The 24,395-nt window shown below is 46.1% G+C and overlaps 1 protein-coding gene across 1 annotated transcript in view; it reads right to left on the bottom strand.

Moving 5' to 3' along the window:
- arhgap5 (Rho GTPase activating protein 5) overlaps positions 1-23,909 on the bottom strand; it is a 37,580-nt gene extending 13,671 nt beyond the window's left edge. The window contains exons 1-3 of the mRNA XM_012826874.3: positions 23,320-23,909; positions 14,794-18,671; positions 13,808-13,961 (exon numbers count right to left, since the gene is read on the bottom strand). Coding sequence (XP_012682328.2) covers positions 13,808-13,961; positions 14,794-18,501 — 3,862 coding nt within the window. The 5' untranslated portion in view covers positions 18,502-18,671; positions 23,320-23,909. The remainder of the gene's footprint in view (positions 1-13,807; positions 13,962-14,793; positions 18,672-23,319) is intronic.
- Between the last annotated feature and the right edge of the window lie 486 nt (positions 23,910-24,395).

Below are 24,395 nucleotides of genomic sequence, written 5' to 3'. Positions count from 1 at the left end.
CTGAGAGAGTGGAGCACTGGGAATGGCATCAGTAAGGTAAGGTGTCATCACTGGAAATGTAATGTTCGTGTGCACTCAGGTGTGTGTGTGTGTGTGTGTGTATCTGAAGACAATGTGAGTCCATGCCTGTGATGACTGTGTGCGTGCACATTCAATGGAGTTTGTATGTGCACGTGTGTGTGTGTATGTACACACTTTCATCTGTGTAGCTGTGTAGAACCATACGTGTGTGTGTGTGTGTGTGTGTGTGTGTGTGTGTGTGTGTGTGTGTGTGTGTGTGTGTGTGTGTAGGGCATGAGAAATCCGTGGCTGTGAGAGGATTTAATGTAGCGGAGCTGCCTTATCTGCAGCCTGCAGTGAAGCACTGTGCTTCCACACACACACACACACGCTGAAAGATGTGACAGTCATTGACATAAAGAACATCCGCCTCACGCTCCCTGAAAACAGGCCCACACTATTTACGGATTTGAGAGGGAGAGAAAGAGAGAGAAAGAAAGAAAGAGAAAGAGAGAGATGGAAAATATAGTGGGAAGAAAAGGGGGAAAAGATGGAGAGAGAATGAGTGAGATGGATAGAGAGAGAGAGGCACAGAAAAGCAAAATGATTTTAGGGCACAAAAACTTCTAGATAAAACACCCAGTCAAGAGGATGGGAGCTTCTTCGCAAAACCACAGCTTTCGTTTCGGGGAAGGGGGCGGTAGGGCTGGATAGACGAAAAACAAACAATGATGAGATCGTGACGCAGCACAAAGGACCACAACAAAGCAAATAATAACCCAACCGAGAGCTTCCATTCTGATAAACCACCAGACAAAACAACCTTGATGGGTTTTGCTGTCTTAAAAGAGAAAGCATTCCCATTGCGTCATATCAGAGTCTCAGCATAGTGTCTCTCAGCTCAACAGCAGTGCCTGTATTGTGGGCTGGGAAGCTGGATTAAATCTGTGGGTGGGGCTGTGTGTTGCTGGGCTATGGACTGGGCCATTAGCTTTGTTGAGCTGTGGGTTGGGGTAGCTATGAGCATGTGTATGTCTGCTCAATCTGCAGAGGACTAAGAATACAACCAGAGCTGTTTTCTGTGACCGTATGTCTACCAGGTAGCTGCCTGCCTGCCTGCCTGCCTGCCTGCCCTCTGTTAGCGTAGCTATGTGTCGCACCGCTGGCTGCTCTTGGTATGTTGTATACATCAGCCTGTCCGACAGTAATATAATGGTTATAGATTACTAGTTACCCAATGCAATAAGTAATGTAACTATTTAAATTACTTAAAAGTAATGTGACCATCATTATATTTGATTATTGTTGTCCAAATGCCTACAAGTTCATTTTCATCAATATGTGTGCTCCCTAGGTTTTGGCGCTGTTAGCACCTTGCGCTACATGAACACATGTGATGTAGGGTGTTAGGCTGTATGGACGTAGGATGTTAGGCTATGTCCATGTACGAGTGTCACGTCTGCCTGTCGGCCTGGCGCGTCACATGTCCCGACAGCTCTCTTGTGCGTGTCTCATTCTGCTCACAGGCTGTCCCTGTGCGTGGCGTGTCGGGGCTGTTGGGGTCGCTGGAGCGTCGGTAACGAGCGCGGCCAGCCGAGCGAGCCGATCCCTCGCCGCAGCGCACTGTGCGACGCCGCCGCGCCACTCCACGCTCAGGTCAGTGCGGCCCAGGGCTGGGCAGCGAGCGCAGAGCAGCGGGAGCTGCGGACATCTGCCCATTCGAGGGCCAGGGACGGCCTCATCATGCGCTCCAGCTCATCTCTTATTCACCAGCAGCAGATGGGGTGCCGTTTAAAAATAGATCCCCCTTTGGTTTCCCCCCCACTACCCCTCCCTCTCTTTCTCTCTTTCTCTCTCTCTCATTCTGCCTTCTCTCTTCAGACCGGTGCTGCTGCATTATGTAGGGTGCACGGAGGTCTAGTGAAGAGCTGTGACTGATTTCATGTGTGAGGAAGAAAATGAATGAGAGACTTTATGTGTGTGTACACAAGCTAATATATGTTAGCCAAATGCCACACTTTTGCACACACACACACACACACACACACACACACACACACACACACGCCAACATCCACTTACACTCTGGACTGTACTGTACTGTGGATTCAGATGGGACTTTCCAGTATTTCAACAAGCTATTGGATTCAGCCCACACTTGTGGGGAGCTGGAGGACAAATTTGGAGCCTCCAACGTAAAAACTAAAAACTAAAAAAACTCAATGACACATACACGTGTTGTTAATGTCAGCATGACACATTGGGTGGCAACATCTGTGATGAGGTCACTCACTAAAAACACCAGAGAACATGGCCTTCCTTCCGATAACAACAGCATTTGGGCTAGTGTTAATAAATAAATAAATAAATAAATAAAGTACCTGACCGACCAGCTCTGCTCTAACAGTGAGTGTGAGTATGTGTCCATGTTGGTGTGTGTGTGTGTGTGAGTGTGTGTCCATGTTGGTGTGTGTGAGTGTGTGTGTGTGTGTCCATGTTGGTGTGTGTGTGTCTCAGGCTGATGTAATGGGATGAGCAACGGGCCCTACATTGACGTCTGTCTTCACTGATGCAAGGCATAGATGTCTGATCTGATGCAACCAGCAGAGATCCAACCCCCTCCCCAACCCAACCCTACACACCGCGCCCCCCCCCCCCACCACCCCCTAAAACACACACACACACACACACACACACACACACACACACACACACACAAACACGGAAGGGCTCCAATGGCAGCACCAGGCAGTCAGTGCCACCAGGGAGCAGCCGAGTTTTTCAGGCCTGTCCACGGAGCCTTGAGCGGGGCCTGATGCGTGTCGACACAGCCCTTGTCAGATCCAACTGGCTGTGACATCGCCCATTCGGAGAGGACAGTACGCCAGCCGCCAAGGGGGACAAGACCTCACGCTGCTGGGACATTAAACTGCTAAGCGCTCACTGAAGACCTTGGCAGGGTTTGTGTGTGTGTGTGTGTGTGTGTGTGTTTGTGTGTGTGTGTGTGTGTGTGTGTGCATCTTACAGTGTACGAGTGTGTGCCCCAGAGAGAAGACAGACACTGTGTGAGAGTGAGAGGGTGAGGGAGGGAGGGTGAAAAGAGATAAGGCAGAACAGAGTGCCGGACAAAAAACAAGTGCAAGTCTGAAAAGAGGATGAACAGAAAAACAGCTGCGTCATTGGGGCAACTTCCAGCTGACTTCCAGCAAGGTGCCTGAGTCACGTGCGTGTGCGGGAAAAGGGGACAGTTACCAAGGCAGCCGGGACGGAGGGAAGGAAAGGGGAAGGGGAGGTCAGCTGTGGTATTAGCCAAGCCATGAATAATTGATTGTTGTTTGTGTCGACTGACAAATCATTCACTTAGTCTGGACACAGATCCCCAGTGTCAGGGGGGACGGAGAGAGGGAGCGAGTCAGTGAAGGAGAAAGAGGGGAAGAAAGCCAGAAAGAAAGAAAGGAAGAGGGAGGGGCAGGGAGTGATACAGAGAAGGGGAATAAAGGAGTGGAGGGGGGGGGGAGTGAGTCACACACAAAAAATTCAATCAGCAGGCCAGCTGACTGACTGACACACACACACACACACACACACACACACACACACACACACACACACACACACACACACACACACACACACACACACACACACACACACTCTGTCAGGTGCAGGAGCAGACCTATCAGTCATGAGTGCACACAGGCCCGTTTCCAGATGAAGCTGAGGCAGAGACGTGTGGACCTGTTTGGGCCCGCGGCTCTCTCTCCCCGTCACCTCATAAAAACACACCACCTCGCCATACCTGTCTCTAATAGGCTAACCATTTCAAAAAGCCCATGTGGCAATGCAGTTTCATTCCAGCAAAAAGGAAACAGGGAAAAGGAAAAGCAGGTCTTAGGTCTTTTTTTCCTGGATGAAGCGTAACGCAACCATCATATTACGTGTGTTCATGCAAATACTGTAGATCGCAACCATTTGTTCCTTGTTTCGGACAAGATCAGATACAAAGACTGAGACACTGTCAGTGTGTTTTCATTCAAATTGGCTTTGTTTAGCCATTTCGCACACAAAGCCTCTGGTTGTGGCGTGTTGCAGCTGGAGGACAGTCTGAAGGGGCTTGGACCCACAGGGTTTCCCAGAGGAGAGCTTACAAAGCAAACCCAAGAAACCAATTCCATCTCAACCCGTCTGGAACGTCACCTCATCAGTGGCACACAGACACAGACACACACACACACACACACACACACACACACACACACACACACACACACACACACACACACACACACACACACACACACACACACACACACACACACACACACACACACACACACACACACACACACACACACACATCAGGCTGCAGACTGCAAAGATTGCCTGACAAGAGATCTGTCATTTTGTTAAGTACCTTTTCAAAATACACACACACACACACATACAAAACCTGCGAGCAAAAAAGCTAATTCTGGCAGAGAAAATGTCTCAATCCATGGCTCTACCAGTCTACTCTTTTGTTGGGCTGGATCTGCATGGAAGCAGGTGTTTTCCTGTGGCTAGTGTGAGACAGCCTCCTGGCTCAGACTGCAGGCCCCTGGAACAGAACTACGTGAGACACACCAGACAGAGGGGACAATGCTCGGTGTGTGTGTGTGTGTGTGTGTGCGTGTGATTTCAGTCGTGTAGCAACTGTTAATGTACCAAAGTGTGTGTGTGTGTGTGTGTGTGTGTGAGAGAGGCCTGCCTCAGTCCTCAACTCTCTGTGAGCGACCAGAGCACTCACTGCTGTGTGAAGTCACTGTGGCTGAGGCTAGCAGAAGTGGCAGCACGTTGGTCGGGGGCTCAGGCATGGCAATCACTGGCCATTCAGGGTGTGTCAGGGTGTGTGTGTGTGTGTGTGCACGTCTGCGTGTGTCTGTGGGTCTGTATGTGTGTGTCTGTGTGTGTGTGTGTGTGTGTGTGCGTTTGTGTGTGCGCATTAAGCCGAGGGGAATGCTAAGCAGTGCGAGGCCCCCACACTCCCATCCCACGCTGGAGGCACAGAGTGAGACAGTCAGAGAGAGGAAAACTCAAAAAGCTGACTGATGCATTTCCATAAAGTCACTTTGAAAAGCTCATCACGGCTGCCGCCTCCCTTGAGATGCTTTTGTGTGTGTGTGTGTGTGTGTGTGTGCACCACCCATAGTTCACTCTCTTGCTCATCTTGTTCCTTTCATTTCCTCTTCCACTTTCTTCTTCACTCCCTTCTCTTCCTCACCCCTGCTTCTCTCTCTCTCTCTCTCTCTACTCGTTTCTGTCTGCGGCCTGTCAGTGTTGGAGGTTAATTTAGGCGCTCTAAAGAGGTGGGAGTCCTAGACGCATGCGCGTATACCGCCACATCAGTTCAAGAGCTCAGCAGAGAGCGACCAATTTGGGAGGAGGGACACGCTGGGTGAGATGGATGTGTGCACTTCTGAGAGAACGCCAGAGCGGGAGTGTGCGTGTGCCTGCGAATGCAAGAGAACAATTGTAGTGTGGTGTATGTGTGCACGTGTGTGCGTATGTGCATGCACACACGTATGTCTGTGTATGTGTGTAACTTTCGTGTGCGCATAACTAAGTGTGTGTGTGTGTGTGTGTGTGTGTGTGTGTGTGTGTGTGTGTGTGTGTGTGTGTGTGAAGGAGGAGGTGGGGGCGTCTACCCTGGCAGGTGAGCTGGTGCAAACGCACTCAGCCCCATGTGCTTTCCATTACGCTCATGCTGCCGTTCCGCTCGGTTGAAGCACATCTCGGTTACTGTGCGTTGGAAGCCCCGGCCCCCTCTCAGGAACAAAAGGCAGTTTTAATGCCGCAGGGCGCTGGGGGGGTGCTGCTGGCGCTGGTAGGGGGGGGGGGGCGGGGGGGGGGATGAGTGAGTGTGGGGACGGCCTTTTTACTAAAAATGACCTGATATTTCTTCATGCTGAACCAGGAGACACTCTGACTGGGGCTCGGGGGTAGTAGGGGAGGGAGTCAGGTACAGTTGATGGAGTAGGAATGGGAGTAAGTGGGGGGAGGGGGGGAGAGAGAGAGAGAGAGAGAGAGAGAGAGAGAGAGAGAGAGAGACAGAGAGAGAAAGAGAGAGAGAGAGAGAGAGAGAGAGAGACCTGATTAACTACAGGTGGGAGAGGTGGCCTGCGCCTCCCTCGGGGTCATTACGCAACGCGTAAAATGAACGAGCCCTTAAAACACGCTGACAGTTTCCAGGACCGGCGCATTAAAACCAACTCAGACAGCCGTCCCTGTTTACCTAGGCCAAGCTGAGGGTCTGCAGCGAGTTTGGGTTTTGAGCGGGGGGCACTGAAGTTGATACAACACATTTCTTAGCTCCTCATGAACCCCCATTCCTAAACCCAAGCCCAAACACAGACGGTAATGACAGAATCTGGGAAAGAAATCAGTAAGCACATCTTAGATAGTCATTTCTAATCTAGTCAAAGGCAGGGCGCAAAATTAGCAGCAGCCAAGTGTCAATGGTGTGTAGGTAATGATGGTGGTCACCCGCCACTCTGGCGTGTAAAATATGGGTGCTCTTCATCTTCCAGAAATACTTTAGTTGTTTGTCTCTTCAATCTGATCGTGTTAATACGGCTTGCCATATCTACGTGATAGGGAGAGGGGGAGGGAGAGGGAGGAGATACACAGAGCATAACAGTCCCACCAGAGTTTTCTGCGATTCCGCAATCACAGAATTTTCCGTCTAATTTGCACATAAACTTGCAGAAAACAAGCCTTGATGTTAAATTCTACTTCTTCTGGCCTCCTAATGGTTGTAAGTAGTTATGCACAGGCGGTCATACGCGATTACATGGATTGACGACTGCGGTGAAGTTAGCTTGATATAGGACATTCACTGGACAAGGGCTTTCACAACATAGCTGGACCAATAACTATTATCTCATTGACTGTTGAATAAACTCATTGCACATTATGTTATGCGGTAATCATTGGTACAATTGTAAACAGTGTTCGAACATGAAATGAAATATTGAATTGCCTATTGTTGTGGCATTCAACAATCCTGCCGTTTGTCTTGCATGGAGACAGCATTTCAAAATAAAAGTCCCTTCCTAAGTCCATGCATATTGAAAGTTTACTGAGAAGAGGAAGCATTTCCATCATGAAAGTTTACTGAGAAGAGGAAGCATGTCCATTATGAAAGTCATGGCTTTGAGAAGCTGCCCTGCCACTCGATTGATTTAGTGATCGTCTGTTTATTAGATTAGTAATTTATGATGATAAAACAATTTCAATCTAATAAGTAATATCCATTCTGCAAGTACAACTTGTCTCATTTCTTAAATCCAATCTATAAGTGGTGTACAATTAAATGAAAATTACACACAAAGGTAGTATATTACTGATACAAATTATGTTATGTTTTTGTTTAATTTTAGCAGATAAAAAACTTTTTTCAATTTCAATCCAAAGTGGCTGGTAGGCCAAAAAGTTCCCTTTATTACACAGTAGCACAACAAAATCTGCCAAACTATCCAAAGTGCCATTCTAAACAACCACTTGGAGGGACCACGAGGTACTACACTAAAAGATGCTTTTGTCAACAGCACTTCACAACTGAGCAGTCACATCGAACACACACACACACACACACACACACACACACACACACACACACACACACACACACACACACACACACACACACACACACACACACACACACACACACACACACACACACACACACACACCTCCAGTGTCCCACTAGAGACTTGGGGTCTGGGAAACCTTTTCTCCCAGTCCTCCCTGGTCCCGAGCACTGCTCTCAATCCCTGGATCTTGAACAGCAAGTGAACTCTGAACTCTGCACCCTCCCCTCCTGTCCCCTCCCATCAGGCCTCGGATCTCTCCGCCAGTAATGAACCTCCCACATCAACATCAGCACGTCCATGGGTGGGGCTGGACTAATTACACTCATTAACGATTGGCTGTGTGTTGAGGGCCGATATAGCGTGCTGTGCCGCCTACAGTGATAGCAGCAAGCAGCAGCGACAGCCGAAGAGATACTTGGGGAAGGACTGGAGAGGGGGGGCAAGAGAGAGAGAGAGAGAGAGAGGTGGGTGCGGGGCACAGGACACTCAATTAACAAACTCCCATGCAAACCATTTTGTCTTCACTACACCGACTCCGCCATCAACATATCGGTGCCAGCCACTACGAAGCCACCAGCTCGTACGGTAACAAAATGGAGGGGGGAGAAATAGCGAGATGGAGAGAAAGAGAGAGAATGAGCATGCATATGTGACCGCATGCAGCATGTTCAGACCAGCATGAGGAAAGAAAAGCTGGTGCAGGCGGGGAGAGAGAGGGAGAGAGAGAAAGAAAAGAGAGAGACAGAGAGAGAGAAAAAAGAGTGGGGGGAAAAAACACATCAGTGCATGATCGCGTCCTGAGGGTTTCACAATCCAGGGTAGAGGGTTGTGTGCGAGTGGTGGAAAGGGGGTGGGAGAAAAAGAATGAAAGGGGTAAAAAAAAAAAAAAAAAAAAAAAGAGCTTTGATGGAGCTTTTCCTCTGAGGGGAGCTTTACACAGGGGGGTTGTTTCAAAGGGCCAGCTAAATGGAGCCACCCGATGCTCAGACGCAGCCATGGGCAACCACAGTCATCTCCGCCAATCATCACGCAGACATGGGCAAGCACAGTCAGTCTCTACCAATGGTGGCCCGGTCACAGGCATTCAGAAGGCTCTCCGCCAATCACAGTGCAGCCATGGGCATTTGGATAAATCTCTCGCTACAAAGCCAACCACAGGGAACTATCTCTAGCCATCACAACCCTGCCATGGTCAAAACTCTGTTGTGTCCACCAAGCGTCCCTCAGTCAATACAGATTGCCAATCATTTCTAACAGCCATGAACCCCAATGCCAGCAACCAACACCATCTCCACCGGTCACAACAGAGAGCCAGCTAGAGTCAATTAGTCTCATGTCGTGGAAGATCAAAACCATATCCAACAATTATGACCTTTGTATGACCTATGCCAGGGATATCAGACACATTTTCAGACACATTTATATTTCTGCATTTGGCAGAGACTTTAAACAGAGCTCCAGCAGACACCACTGAAAGTAGGAATGACAGACACCATTGAAACCTCTCAGTTTCAGTTCTAGTAATACCAAAGCTGCAGTAATGCACTGCGATCTCTGAAGCCTAGGAGCCATGGACAATTTAGAGCAGGCCGATGGCACACACACCAGAGCATACATAAGCACAGCTTAGAGTGAACAGTATACAAACATTTGAAGAATGATATCTGGGAATTTAGGTTGCACAAGCTTAGACTGATATCACCAGGCCCAAATTAATTTCATGAATAGATAGGGTCTGGCCACGCTCCATTGGGGATTGATTCTAGTCATTGGATCCTAATGGGCATAGACTTCAGGTTAACTTTGAAACCACTGGACCAGCCTTAAACCAATAGGCATAGACCACTATGGGACTGCTATACTTCACCACCGACATATTAGCCTTTGTACCCAAACCCCCAAAATCCCGCTGGCCGTAATTACACAATGTCTTTGCCCCTGCCCATGAATAAATGTACACATTCTTCATGCTCCGGCTTCCATTCTTCAATCGGGTTTTTATTGCTTTGTCTAGCTCTAGTATCGTCGTCAATGTTGGAACTACATTTCAAACAAACGCTTCACTTTTGACACAACCTCACTGGTCGCCAACTGGAGGCCACTCAGGATACCCATCAAACCATCTAGCGAACAGAGAATAATCACAGCGAAAACTGAACTGCAAGGCGGACGGAGCCAGCCTAGCTCGAGCTTGCCTAGTTCCTGAAACACGACGCTACAGTGACACAGACCTGTGGCAAACTGTGTCTCTGCATGCCAAGTGGGGGACATGGGGAAGTATGTTATTTTCTTAAGGAACAGAAAGTATTAATGAAGTGGAGATAAAGGAGGAAGTGCAACTTGTACTGAGGGCGAGAGCAGTACCACACAGTGCCACAAACCTTTGCAAGGAAACTGGTCTGAATTACCCTGAAATGATCTGAACCAATTCTGTGAAATAAAAAGTGCTACCCACTCACTCACAGAACAAGTAGGCTAAACAGTACTTTTGGAAGGCCTGCAGATCCTGGTTGAGACTAACATTTGCCAAGCCCTGAAGGTTTTTTCATTCTGTGTCACCCAGCTATAGTGGGTCTGTATGGGTGATTGTTGTGTGGGTCTATGCGTGTGTGTGCATGGCTTTGTGTGTATATGTGTGTGTGTGTGTGTGTGTGAGTGACTGAGTGTGTGTGTGTGTGTGTGTGTGTGTGTGTGTGTGTGTGTGTACATGTGAGCGACTATGTGTGTGTGTCTGTGAGTGTGTAGGTCCCATTCAGACTGAAGTGGATCCATGACCGAGGGCTGGGCCAGTGTGTTCTGGGAGCAGCATGGGGACTGGCTACAGTCTCTCAGGCACCAGGCAGCAGCCCCCAAAAACCGGACCCAAACAATCCATCACTGTCACAGAGCATCAAGCTGCTCAATGTTTGCAGCTCTCCCCTACCACCCTCTCCCTCTTTCTTTCAGTCTCATTTAAAAAAAATGCCCCTACACACACACACACACATACCACACATTCACCATCCCCCTCTCCCCATCTCTAATTTCTTAAAAAGTCTCTCTCTCTGCTCTTGTAAGGCATCACACATACAAAACACACATGTTGCTTACACTCTCTCTCTAACACACACAAGCCCTGAGGGTACAAAGAAATCCGAAAAAGAGCTCCCTGTCACCCACCCACACAAAAAAAAAAGCACACACACATACCAGAGGAAAAAGCCTTCAAACACCCTTTGCCGCAGACGCGCTGCGTGTGATCACCGCATTCCGCTCTGGTGGCATTGCATTACCTCACTGCCAGACTGCATGGCCTACTTCCACCGCTAACCACTTCCACACTTAACCACGGGCATTCCTGCGCACAGCCACCGCACAACCTCCCGTGCCCAGCACCCGTACCAACCCATGCTTCTGCCGTTTGCCGTACCAACACCACCTCACGTCTGCCGACCTCCGCACAGTCTCTCTCTACACTCTTGTCCTGACCTACATCCCAAAATAGAAGTTGACCTCTGACCCTCATGGCTCAATAAGACAGACGGGATGTGACGGGATATTGATACACAAACACACACACACACCACTGAAACGGTTTCCATTAAACATCATGCCCCCACACGCCAGTAGATGAACGCCGGCGCGTAACAATGACAACGCTGAAGCGATTAGAGGAGGCCGAAGGGTGTGATGGGGTGTGGTGTGTGTGTGTATGTGTATGTGTGTGTGTGTGTGGGGGGGGGAGCAATCAGGTCCGGATTGCACGGATGGCTGAAAATGCCTTCTCCTCTTTCAACCAGGTGCCACTTGCTCAGTGTGAGGTCATTGCCACACAAGTGAAAGATCAGAGGTAGGGTAAATAATGTGCCTGAGATCATTACACTGATCCATCACCGACAGGCAGACTGGGACTGGGGGAGGGGGGGGCTGAGCATTTATGAAATGGAATTAAACATTAAGCAAATAACAATGGTGTGGACAGCATGCGTCTCCACTCCACATTGGGTAAGAGTTATTACAACCAATCAGAATAACAGACATACCCCAGCTGCCTCAAGTGTGCTAAAACAAACCCTGCCTGCCCACATTAGGCTGAGTGCTCGCAAAATAATAGCCAATGAGATTTTCTCAAATGGATCAACATCAAAATCCATTTAATCAATTGACATGCCGGACCAGAAACTCCCCCCCCTCGTCCTCGTCCTCCTCCCCCTTCCCCCTCCTCTCAGTCCTCTGTTCTCCCTCTCCGGTTGCAGCACAATTCATTTCAGGGACAGGAAACGCATAATGAAATACTTGATTAAGTATGAGCATTTCAAGAGCATCTGGAGATTTGCCCCTCGAGCAGCCTAATGGGTTACAATTCTGGCAGGGGTGTCTGGATTATGCCTCGCAGAAAACTGCCCCTGAGCAGAGGGGTGCCAGGAGGGCAGTTGGGCGTTTCAGTTAGCCACCACGTGAGCGGGCACGGTCCACCCAAACAAGCATCTGCCAAGGGAAAGCACCGAAACGGCCACTGGGTTACAATAGTGTGTCAGAGGAGCCGGGCTGTGTCTTGAATTGAGGCTTTTCAGCAGCGTTGTGTTCCATTTTAGTCCTGCAAGGCAAACCCTTCAGAAAATAAAAGCTTTCTATGGTAACTGTGTTTGGTTATGTAAGTCAGCCTAATTCTTCTTCTTCTAAAAACACCACACACACACACACACACACACACACACACACACACACACACACACACACACACACACACACACACACACACACACACACACACACACACACACACACACACACACACACGAGAGAGAGAGGATAGGGCCCTTGACGGCTTTTAGGGAAACACTTCAACTGAAACACATCTCATGAATACCCTGCTGCTTGGTGCTAACTGGAAAACACTCCATGTTTGAACAGTCACTCAGAGATACGAAGGATAGCAATTATCGCCACTTCATATTATACAAGACTACAAAAATAGCAATCTAAAAGACAGAGAGACACAGAACTAGCAAACATGAAAGGATTTCTGAACTTCAGATCCCCAAGGGTTTCAAGCAACAAATAATAATCTTATAAGCTACGTAAATGAGAGAACGTTTCTTTGATACAGTGCTGTGGTTTTAGTGAAAAGGTTTTTTTCCCCCGTCTGCAAGCTGCAGTGAAACTAGAAAGTGCGCTTACGACATGACCTGCTTTACAACAAGCAGAGACAATATGCCTTACTTCCACCTTCCAACTCTCAGGCTTACAGAGCACACACACTATAAAGAGCCTGAAGCCACAGGCAGGTTTTAGCAGTGGTGGGTTTTTTTCTTACTTCGGCTGCTCTCCATGTCTATTCACCCTGCATGAACTAAACTGGGACTCTAAAATAACAAGAGAGCGAACCCCTACGTAAAGGCTGGTTTCAGATAGCGAAGGTTAATGTGGACACGCCAGATGTCACCCTGTCTTCCTCGATGATATCATCTTAAGGGCAAACACTGAGTCAACATTTTAAATAAATAAATAAACACGCAACCAGCTGCAAAAAACTGACTCATTGTTGTCACTTGCTTGAATGTACCACAGAAACCCGGATACAGTTGATCAACCCCTTTCCTCTGTTAAGGGTTGTTATTAGGTGCTTGCTACCATGCTGTAAAACCCCAGTAGTCAGTTGGTTAACAGAGAGAGTGCGCATTAATCCTTCTTTTTTGTTTCAACAGCACAAAGCCAAGTAAAATCCAATTAAAGGCCTCAAGACATATGGCTTGCTTAGCTTTTCGAAAGTAAACAAAAAGGATAGAAAGGGGGGGGGGATGAAAGGCCTCGCTGGCATTAAAGAAACAACAGACGCTTCCAGAATGACACCCTTTGCCGCTGATTTGCATTGGGCACGCAGCGATTAGACTTCGCCATTCTTCAACTCACCTAACGGCTCGCATCTATGGCTGGATGACAGTGCTTCTGAAGGGAGGTGCTCCTGCCATCATTTAATTATAGCACAGCTTTGCCTCCATGCGCCAGAACAGCCACATCAGACAATCGATTCACGCGATAATAACAATCGACAACGAGCGATCCATGTGAAGTTGAGGGTCAACCACCCATGCAGTAAAACACTTTGCCAGTAACAGAAAGATAAACTGCACACATCTCCGACTGTGACATCATGCTTGCTCAACACACAGGGAAAAAGCGGAGAGACCTACCAGTGCGCTCAATGTAGTCCACACATTTGTCAATGAATAAGGGGATAGGCCGATCTGGCATGACCAGATTCTGCAAGGGTACACCGAAATAGTGGCTTTCCCAGTTCCTCCGTGTTGGTGGGTACAGAGGCTTGGCGAGCTTTGTCTGTTTTGTCTGTGCAGAGGGAACATAAGAGACATCGAGAGGAAGGGAGGTCAGTTGAAAGAGCAATTCTATTTCAGCCTTAACTGAGTTTATCTGTCTACAACAACAACAAAAGAACAGAGCATTTTTTTTCTGTTTCTATTCAATAAGAATTCCTCTCTGAATCTTGTCAAACTTTTCAATGGATATGTTGCACCTAGACCTTGCAGTATAAAGTTATAAATCCTGTTCAGCGGAGAGTGTAACAAAGCAATAATTCAATTCATGACATAATGAATGATTAAACAAAATGTTGGTAATATTAGCAATCTATGAAACTCGTCTCCACTAGAGAGAGAGAGAGAGAGAGAGAGAGAGAGAGAGAGATAGATAGAGAAAGAGAGAGAGAGGAGAAGAGAAGGAACATGAAGAATGAAACACATTTCCGCAATTCCCTGGGAAAGCTGCCACCAACTCCCTTCAGCATCTGGCCTGATGCAGTCAAAAGTGCACTGCGGGATACCCAAAAATTCCTGAACTGAATACATTTCCTCTTACTACTTTCACAACACAGACAAAGCTGTAACAAATGGCATTACCACTAGAGACAGTGGCTTTTTCCATCCCTATGCTATATGCATCGATTACTTTGGACTGCATAAAAACAAAGCAATAAATTCAGTGTGATAAGTGGTTATCATTGCCCTTTTATCAGCATGCCAGCAAAGATTTGTTTTTAATAAAGCATTTTACACAAGCATACCACACAAACACAGCAAATGTACTACTGTGAGAATCACTGCCATCACTCTCAAAACTCTCAATCAAACAAGACAAAACAAGATCAAATCTAATGACTCACCTTTTTAGGTTCCTTCGGTGCCTTTTGTGTCTTCTTCTTCCTCATCTTCTTGTCATCCTGCTCAGGGTCAGAAGTGATGGCCGGGTTGTCTATTCCTCCCTTCCAGGGGTCCACTGGGGAGAGCAAGGGGTCCTCCTCGCTACCCCGATTTCCCCTCCCCCCCTTCCTCTTCCTGTGAGAAGGCCCCGACTCATCATCACTGATGTCTAGTTGGACACGCCTCTGGTAGGCTTTTGTCTTGCTGAAGAGTATCTTGGACCGATGTTTGTACTTGGAGGGCCTCCTGCTGCCCTGTGCCTTAGATAAGCGGTCAAAGCCGTTCTCTTCTTCTCCATGTAGAACGTGGAGCCCACCAAATGAATTGCGCATCTTGACAATCCGACTATGGGCGTCCTCTGGCACAGCATAGATGTCATCATTGAATCCTTTTGACTTGAGAGTATCAGCCGGTTCAGCGTAGTTGTCAGACGCTTCAAGATCATCGCCATGGCCAATGGGGCCTCGTATTCCTCTCCTGTGGGTGTTCCTCATGCCAGCCTCGATGGTCTTGAGCAGATTTGGGTCGAGCTTCTTGACATTGGGCTTGGGAAGGACAGGCTTGGGTCTTACAGGGGGAGGCACTTTGTGGTTGCGCTCATGGTCACCCATAGGTGTGCTGTGGATAGGGTACTCGTTCCCCTCTAGGTCTATCCTGCACTTGGTGCGTTCGCTGGGAGTGGGCAAAAGCTGAACGTCATCCCCAATGGGGCTGTAAGGCGGGGGTCCTTCTGCGTCATCCTCCGAGTCAGGATAGTAGTTGTAGGCAGGTGAGTGGCTGTGGGGCGATTGGGGAAAGAAGTCTTCACTCGCACCTGTTCCGTCCCGGCTGCTGTCAAACATAAATGAGCTCTCAATGCCGGTTTTCTTCTCAAGCACCTCGTTGAAAAATGGTGTGAAAACCTCTGTCTGTCGGTGGTACTGGGACAGGGAGTACAGTGCTGTGAACTTTGCTGTGATCTCAGTGGCAATATGCTCACCCTCAGTCATCAGCTCTTTGATGGCATCATTCTCAAAAAAGTCAGCCTGGCTATCTGTGATAGCCACCATTTGGACTGGGATGACATCCTGGACCTCGGCCAAGAATGCCCTAAGCATGGCCATTGAGGCCTTCCGCCTGGCAGAGTAGACGAGAATGTACCCATGGACCAGTTCATCCTTCCGGATGCCAATTGAGGAGTGGTATGAGAGAACAGTGACTTGTATTCGCCTGCGACTGTCGCCAATGATTTTGTCGAGGATTAAGGTGTTGCTCTGACCAGGTTGACCAGCACTGCAGGAATGTGAATCCAAGAAAGGCGAAAGGATGAGATCCACACTGAATGGATCTCCACACATGGCACACATGACGATCCGCAGATCGGTCTCAGACAGGTCTTTGATGGAGGGCATGGGACTCACATCAAAGTTGTGCTTTAGTCCATCCAGAACACTTCTGAGAGCCTGTTTAATCTGGGACTCGTTGAATTTCCTCGGAAAGGTACCAGAGGGTATATCTATGAAGGTGCACTGTAGCTTATTGGCTAGCTGTTGGCCCTGATGCCTCAAGATGGGCATATTTTTGCAAACACTGTCCCTCTGATTTGCCAGGATTAAAATGAATGGCATTGGATGGGCAGATCTGTCTCTCCGGCTATGTGCAATCTCTGCCCTGATTCGGCTAATACAGTCACCAATAAAATTCAGCGACTCGATGGAGCTGAAGACACAGAAACACCCATGAGGTTTGAAGGTTGGTGCCCAGGGATGGCTCAAAAGCAATGAGTTCCCATCAACAGGCATGAGGTCTAGCTCATAGATCTTACCATCTAGAGTGTACTCATCATCTGTTGACTGCGCTCTGATTTCATTTGCCAGCTCTTGAGCGAGCCCATCCCTTCCCACGAGACACAAATTAATCTTATCAAAGTTGGCACTGTAGTAGAGATTGGAGCGGCCGTGGTCCAGCTGAACAAGTCTGTTTGCGAGGACCTGCTCAACTTTCAGATCCACACAGCCTTGACCACAAGTCTCCTTAGTGGGGTGATAGACAAAGCCAATGTGCTTCAGCAACAATGACTCTCTATCTGGGGCAAGTTTTTGTAGGGCTCTGTATCTGGGTTCCTCGTTAAGTACAGTGTGGATCTCGCTCATTTTGTCACAGCTTGGGGTGGCATTTAAATCCAGATCATAAAATAGCTCTGCGTGCTCAAAAAGCATTTCCTGAAACTCCTCTTTGGCCCTTTCAACTATTTCCTGCTGGTGGCGGCTGTAAACATCTCTGCGATCAGATTCACTGATATACTTGTAAGCCTCATCCTCCATGACAAAACACATGACCTCGTCCCATGGCTGCCCTGGGCTGATGAAGTGCACCCGCTCCAGGGTCCACTTGAACCTCTCCTTCATCTCAATCCGCCTCCTCTCAGAGATCAAATGCTGGACATGGTTTTGATATATCCTCTCGGATTCCCCAGTTTTGAGGATATCAAAAGGCACCCTCCTGTCAGTTTTGTCTATGTGGTCTGTCTCATCCCAGGGGCCATGCTCCAGCACAATAAACCAGTACTGAAATTCAGGACGTGTTCTCATGAGACTCTGTGACTCTGACCAGCTCAGACCTTCAATTTCATCAAGGTTATTTAGCAGGTTATTAAGAATTTTTGGCAGGCTAGAGAGATAATCCTCTCTCCTCCTCTTGATATGTTCTTGCTTGAGCTGTTCAATGTGCTTGGAAAATGTGTTCTTGGCCTTTCTGGAGCCTTCCAAGTTGATGTACTCCTCATAGTCAGGCTGGTTTTTCAACGAGTTGGTAACTGCCTTCCAGGTAGTATGATAATCGCGAACTGTTGACACTATAAGCTTTTCAAACTTGTCTGACACTGTAGCGACTGACTGCCTCTGGACTTTGTACGCCTCCAAATATGGGATGATTTTGGGTTTCCCCCGTGTTTTGTCCATCTGCTGAATCAGAGCGTTAAAACAGAGGTCAACGTTCACAGACGACCGAGCGGAGGTCTCAACCACCAAAAGATTCTTTTTGTTTGCGGCAAACGACTGAAGGTCCCGCAGATATTGCTCTACACACTCGTCACATTTTGTTGCAGCAATAATGATGGGCTTTTTCGTCTTCGCCATGTGTGAGTAAAGACTATTGACAAATTTCATCTGGTCATCAAATTTCCTATTGCATCCCTTGCTTACATCAATGCAGAGCACAAAGCCATCCATGCTCAGCTTCCCATCAGGCATCTGCTTTTGGTCAAAGTCCTGCTCCAGGCCCAGCTGGTCTGTGCAAATATACATTAACTTCTCGGCAGACTGCAATTTCGAGGATGCGGCCCGCTTTGTGTAGGGCTGCAAGTTTGTGCTGCGGTGAGGCAAGAAAGTCTGATCGTCAATGAACTCCGTCTGTTCAATGATGTGTATTTTACACTCGAGGCAGTCGTCGCCTCGGTGCAACACCTCCCCCCAATACAGGAAGTGGTCATTGTTTACTACACGTCCCCCAAAGTCAATTGTGCTCAACACAGAAGTGTGCTCTGAATAGTAGTCGTCCGCGCTGGGGCGCACATATCGGTTACACAGGCAGGACTTGCCCACACCACAGTTGCCTTTCTCCTTCTCCGTCCCTGACAGCCCAACTACGCTCACAGCATAGGTTGGGGGGCGGGCCTCCTTGTTCTTGGCCATTATATTCCCCCTGTCATTGCCTTAACAGTCTCAGCAAAGATTTCCTGCAGGGTATAGATGTGTTTCCATTTGTTCTGCTAAGGTGCAGTTTCCATGGCTCTGAGTCAAAAGGCAGATCCCTCTCCCCTGTCGTGTGGGGCAGTTGCTTCTCCCCCTCTTTTATCACCTGCCTGCAGAATAAAGACAAAAAAAGTAATTGAACAGGAGAATAACGTAAGATATTATTATATAATGCAAACTGTTTGCACAACATATTACGTGTGTTAGCTCCTTCTCTGAGCTGGTGCAAATTAGCAACTGAGATAATGTGCCAACTTGGGTCAAGAAAGCAGTTTAAGAGGGATTAGTCACGTCTTATGACAAATGTCAAGGGAGATTGTCAGCAGTTTGTGTGATTTCTGATGCCTAAATCTAGAAGAGGCAATACCCTCTAAAAAAAAAAAATAATAATCGACCACCCTGTCACAAACGATTAAGAGAAATTACTATTTTGATGTATGAATGCAGTTTGCATCCAATTTGTGCACAGTAAAAATGCCTTTCAACTTCAGCCTTTGAGAAGCAGTGACCTAGAAATTAATTTGCTTAGCAATAGGCTGACAGAAACGGAAGAAAAACACATGAACAACAGTTAGTCATTTGACAGATGCCCTTTTTTTTCAAGGCAATCCATCACGTCAGCATCAGCCACCCAAATACCTGCTCGAAGAGGTTATGGGTGTTAAATCATCAAAATTGCCAATGACATCCTCAGTAGACGTGGATTAGTAAAGCCTATTCTTGTAAAGGGCAGTGTGTGATGTCAGCCATAGCTATGCAAAACTGAGATATCACAAAGTATCAACATATTCCATTAGATGTAGATCTTCATAAAGGTCAAACAATAGTACTCTGGCAAAACGCGCTGCTTGTTAAGTAAGAAGAGGTTTCGGTTCAGTGCTCTGCATCCTGTGCTGCATGTGTAATGATTTGACTGGATCTGTGAATTGTTTCCTTAAATAGACACTTCTCTTCTCTCCAAGGACAGGTTGCATCAGACACTAATGACTTTTAAATTTTTAAATACATCATCTCGCCTCGTCCTGCATCAAAAAGTGAAGCAATACGGTTGGTGGCCCAGGGGCTAGATGGGCACATGGTGCTTAAATAAACGAGTAGGCTACTGTTACTGCCCTAAATGCTGTGGTAACATACAACCAGGGCCAGTTAAAAATATATATTTCAATGGGTGCCAAAGTGCTAGCCCTTTAGATTTACTGCATTTAGGCATGTATGTCAAACTGAAATAATAGGAAAACGTGCTTGAAGTCAATACAATCCACAAGACCTCAACATACGATTAAACATACCATGTGCTCTAATGACCTTATCTATGATGACCAGTTGTACTAAAACATCTAACAAAAATCTCTAACCTGGATCTTCTTAGTTTAGCTTAGTTTTACCCCAAGCACTCAATAAAATGCCAGCAACTGCATTTCTACAAGGTGAAAAGATCATGATGTGTGAAGGGAGTGGCCTCTCATAAGGCAAGAGGTATTTCAATCAAAGAGGGACGCATGGGATCAGTTTGCCCTGGTCTATTTATGGAACACTTATTGCATAATGCTTCATCTTACTATTTAATGAACACACAATGCTGGGTATTTCTTTCATTTACAAAAAATCCAAATGCTGCTATGTCCACTTCATCCTAAAAGGTGTACTTCATCCAGTCTCCATGTTTTTAATTCAAACAGTCTATTTAAAGCCATTTATAAAAGGTAGGCTTCATTGGGTTAGGATGGGAAAGGACACAGGAACACCTAACATGAGGTTGTGACCACTAACACAATCTTTCAGACCCAAAATACAGTCACCACACAAGATGTTATATGCTGAAGGTATAGTGCTGCCATAGTAACATCACACATAACAACAGCAAATAACACAAAACTTCACAATAGGTCTCTGCATTATTTAAAGTTGCTAACCACATCAAAGCCAGCTGGTTTGGTTTGGTTTGATAAAAAAAAAAACATGGATTCCAGCTTTTTTTTCTGCCCCAATACTGATGGCAGAGCATTTTCAGTGTCTGCATGAGTTTTTTTTTTTTTTTTTTTTTACATAGCAAGCATTTATTGATGAGTTTCTTGTGTAGGTTAAATCATTAAACAAGGTCACACAGCCTACACTTTTTACGCTGAGAAAAAAAACAACTGCACTGGAGAGTTGCTGAATTGTTTTTGTATGCTGTATTCGCTTGTGACCCCAGTAAAGTTGGGTGTCACATCCACACTAAGCTCTTTTGAATCTAGATAGATAGCCTGATCAGAGGATCTAAAGTAACTATAGCAGGACTAATTCACCAGATAGCATATTACCACGATGTAGGCCTATAGGTTGTTAGTCAGTCATGATTGGTTAATGTTTTTTTCACAAACTGTGTGACTAATTATGTGCTCAAACCTCCAGCCAGGCCAACAAGGTACTACCGGAAACACAAAGCAATGCAGCCTGGATATCGAAGACATGCTCACAAATATTATCGTTACTGGTTTGGTTGCACTGTCTCTGTAATTCACCTGACATGCAGGTAATTGCTAGCTCTCCAACATCTACGAAACCGGTTAAATCAGCCCTCCCCACAAGGATTACGCGATTTTACGATCAAAATGATGGTGGTGGTGACTAAAAATGTGCATAAATTATTGAACCCCCACTTAAACTGCACATATAATAAAACATTTTAAAAAGTATTAACGAGAGATAAAAAGTCACACACAACGGACGGATTCCATTTCAGCAGTTTTGTTTGTTAATATTTTAATATTGTTTTTGCGTTTGTGTGCTATTGTGTGCTCATTCCATACAATGGAGATAGAACACTCATTTTAGATGCGTCCCCGTCCCCGTCCCCCCCACACACACACACATTTCTGAGAATTTTCTAAACCTCTGAACTGTAGGCAATTTCAAAATCACACAGTCTTGTTAATATTCAGAACGATAATCCTGTACTGTTGTTATTACTTTGCTGATAATCTACTCACGCAAATTACCCTTCAATAAGCCTATGCATGAATTTAGAAACGGTCTTTTATTTTAAAATGCCATCTCCGTGCAAGACGAACAGTTGAACACAATAATATGCCAAGTTTAATATAATGTTCGAACACTATTTACAATTTCACGACTGAATACAAGACAGAACATCCTAATGTGTACACGTAGTTCATTTAATTTTTAATGAGATAACGGTCATAGATCCAGCTATGTCGTGAACATCAAAATGTCTAATACTAAACTAACTTCACCGCGGCCGTCAATCACATACCTGCCACCAAACGAGTGGGTCAGTGGCAGTGTTTGAAACTGACTGTGCATAACCTTATACCACCATCAGGAGGCCAGAAGCGGAAATAAGTTGCAATTCAACATCAAGGCTTATTTTTGCAGTTTTATGCGCAAGTTATGCGGTAAATAAGACTGTGTGCAGCGTTGCGGGAAAATGCGGAAAATTGCTGATTTTGCGTTGAATTTGAGAATTGCGAAAAACTGGAGAGGGTCTTTAGTTAAGACTCTGGACAGCAAGTAGAGGAACGGCTATGTGCAAACATGACAAGAAAAGCAACTGCAACTTTAAGTGAGAGAACAAGGTAAACAATATAACACATAAAAACCGTCAGTACAGTGTTTTGTGGTCTTTTGATCAACCATGCAACCCCGTTGGCCTCTCACCAGCCATCGTCACCGAACGAGGAATTCAACAGAGGTGAAAACAGAATGCTGAGAATGAAGATGGTATTATTGATGGGTTACCTTGCTATTGCTATCTGACTTACAAAGCAGCCGACGTAAATGGCCAACACAACGTATTATTACAAGGTCTTTTTGGATGTATGACCTAAACCCCACGTTTGAGTTTACAGCGATGTATCTGCATCTGACTGGCTTGGCTAAGACTGGCTAGAGCGAATTGCCCAAGCTCAACCTTCCTTTTGGGTTAGACTTTGCTCTGGCATAATGTTGTAGTGTTAATGTTATAACGTTATGATATTCAGTAAATGTTTGACGATGCAGCGGTCATCCAACATTTAAGTTAGATGTTGTTCTGTACATATATGAACAATACATATTGGCATTCAGTTACACAAATGTAATTTAGAAGAAACGATTCGTCGCGCAAGAAAATGCTAACATTCATCTTTTGGTGACGTTAACTGCTATTCTAATAGTCAAGTCCCGAATTTAACGTAATCCACCCTGCTGTCATCTCATCAGTTCACAAATCGTCGCTATAGTAATCTTAGCTGATGTGACACACTGACTGCACCTTATTTGCTAGCTTGCTAGCAAATCATCCAGTTAGTGTTACCCACTGAACTAGATCTCCATACCAACGAAGCCTAATGTTCAGTTAACGTGTGTTAGCTACCCAGTTGGCCAAGTGCATAGTGTCGATTTCTGGCAACCCATCACTGTAGTGAAATGAAAACCAACTCTCGTGCAATTCACTGCTGAATTATGGTCGTTCCAGACCTTGATAAATGTTTAACGAAATCATGCATATCGCCGAGCGCCCAGCCTTGATGCAGGGGAAAGAAAGATATGTGCTTGGTTAGCTAGCTAGTAAGCTAGCCAACATTATGCCACATTGGAGTCAGCAGTCGAACAATACACTTTCAGCGGCTAGTGATACTGCATCCATTTAACTATTTCTGAAAAACAGCAAGATTTGATTCGTTCTTCTAGAACATGTCAAAGAAAAATACACCAAAACACTTACACTGACAATAAAGAAAGTCAAAGCAGTTCATTCCAAATACATTCCCCTACCTAACATGGTCGCTCCCAGCTCCCGACACTACGGAAAAGAGATATCATTCCAAGTGTCTTCTTTTATTTCCACGGATTCGCCTTTAAAACATTATCCTTGGCATACTGTGACCACGAAAAACGTTAGTTCCTAAGAAATCTTTAAAAAGTGTTTTTATCTTGTAATTTAACTATATTAGTGGCATGTAATCCGAGACTGGCTCCCTCCCCTCTCATTCCAGTCGGTAATGGCGACGAGGATGGATCCTGCTCTCACTCACTCTCCCCCCAGTAACTTTTCCATTCGGCTCAGTACGGGGGCGCGTCGCGCGTTCATGGCTGCGGCGCTATCGTTGAGGAAAACACGTTTGAACATTTGTCTTTTTTCTCTCTGAAGGATTAGTTGCATTGTTTGTGTGTATCACCCTATGACAGACGAATGCTACGCGATTGTAATCACATCATTTCTGTGCAGGTTATAAATATTTCTCTCAATAAACATGTATCCGATAGTCTATCCAAACTTTAACAGCAATTTCCACCAATGAAAGTAGGCTAGATTAGCTATTCCATTGCGATATAATATCGATGTATCCCCTGTAAAAATAGGCTTCGTGTGTTACTTTTAGCAAATAGGCTAACTTCAGCAAAACTGGCCCTTTTGATATAAAAAAAAAGCTTGAGTCTATTCATAGCATCTCTGACATAACAGGTCAGAGGGAATAGTTGCTTTCTGGATCATGACATGTCGAATGTCGGTTAAGTTTTAAACCTCATGTTATTACATGGCCTCTTGAGTGCTTTCAGTTAATGGATTTTAAACAAATTAATTTCAACTTCCTTAGCCATTCTTTTAGTTTGTTCGACTTGGGTGTGTTTCAGGTAGGCTAGGCCCAATTAATCACTGTCCCACACTGACACTATGAATGGGTCCCTTATAAGTATAATAATCTGCTATCTCAACAGCCTTACTACTATCAGCTATTTCACCACATTGCTGGCTAGATAGATTTCATAGAGTGAAGAATGTCATGTTGCTGGGTTGGACAAATAGACTGCTTGTCATTTAAACTACAGTTCCTGTTGTACTGCTTGAA

The sequence above is a fragment of the Clupea harengus genome, chromosome 14, assembly GCF_900700415.2.
Source record: "Clupea harengus chromosome 14, Ch_v2.0.2, whole genome shotgun sequence".
Taxonomy (NCBI): domain Eukaryota; kingdom Metazoa; phylum Chordata; class Actinopteri; order Clupeiformes; family Clupeidae; genus Clupea; species Clupea harengus.
Note: the sequence above shows the minus strand (reverse complement) of the source record. Positions and strands in the feature narration are given on the sequence as shown.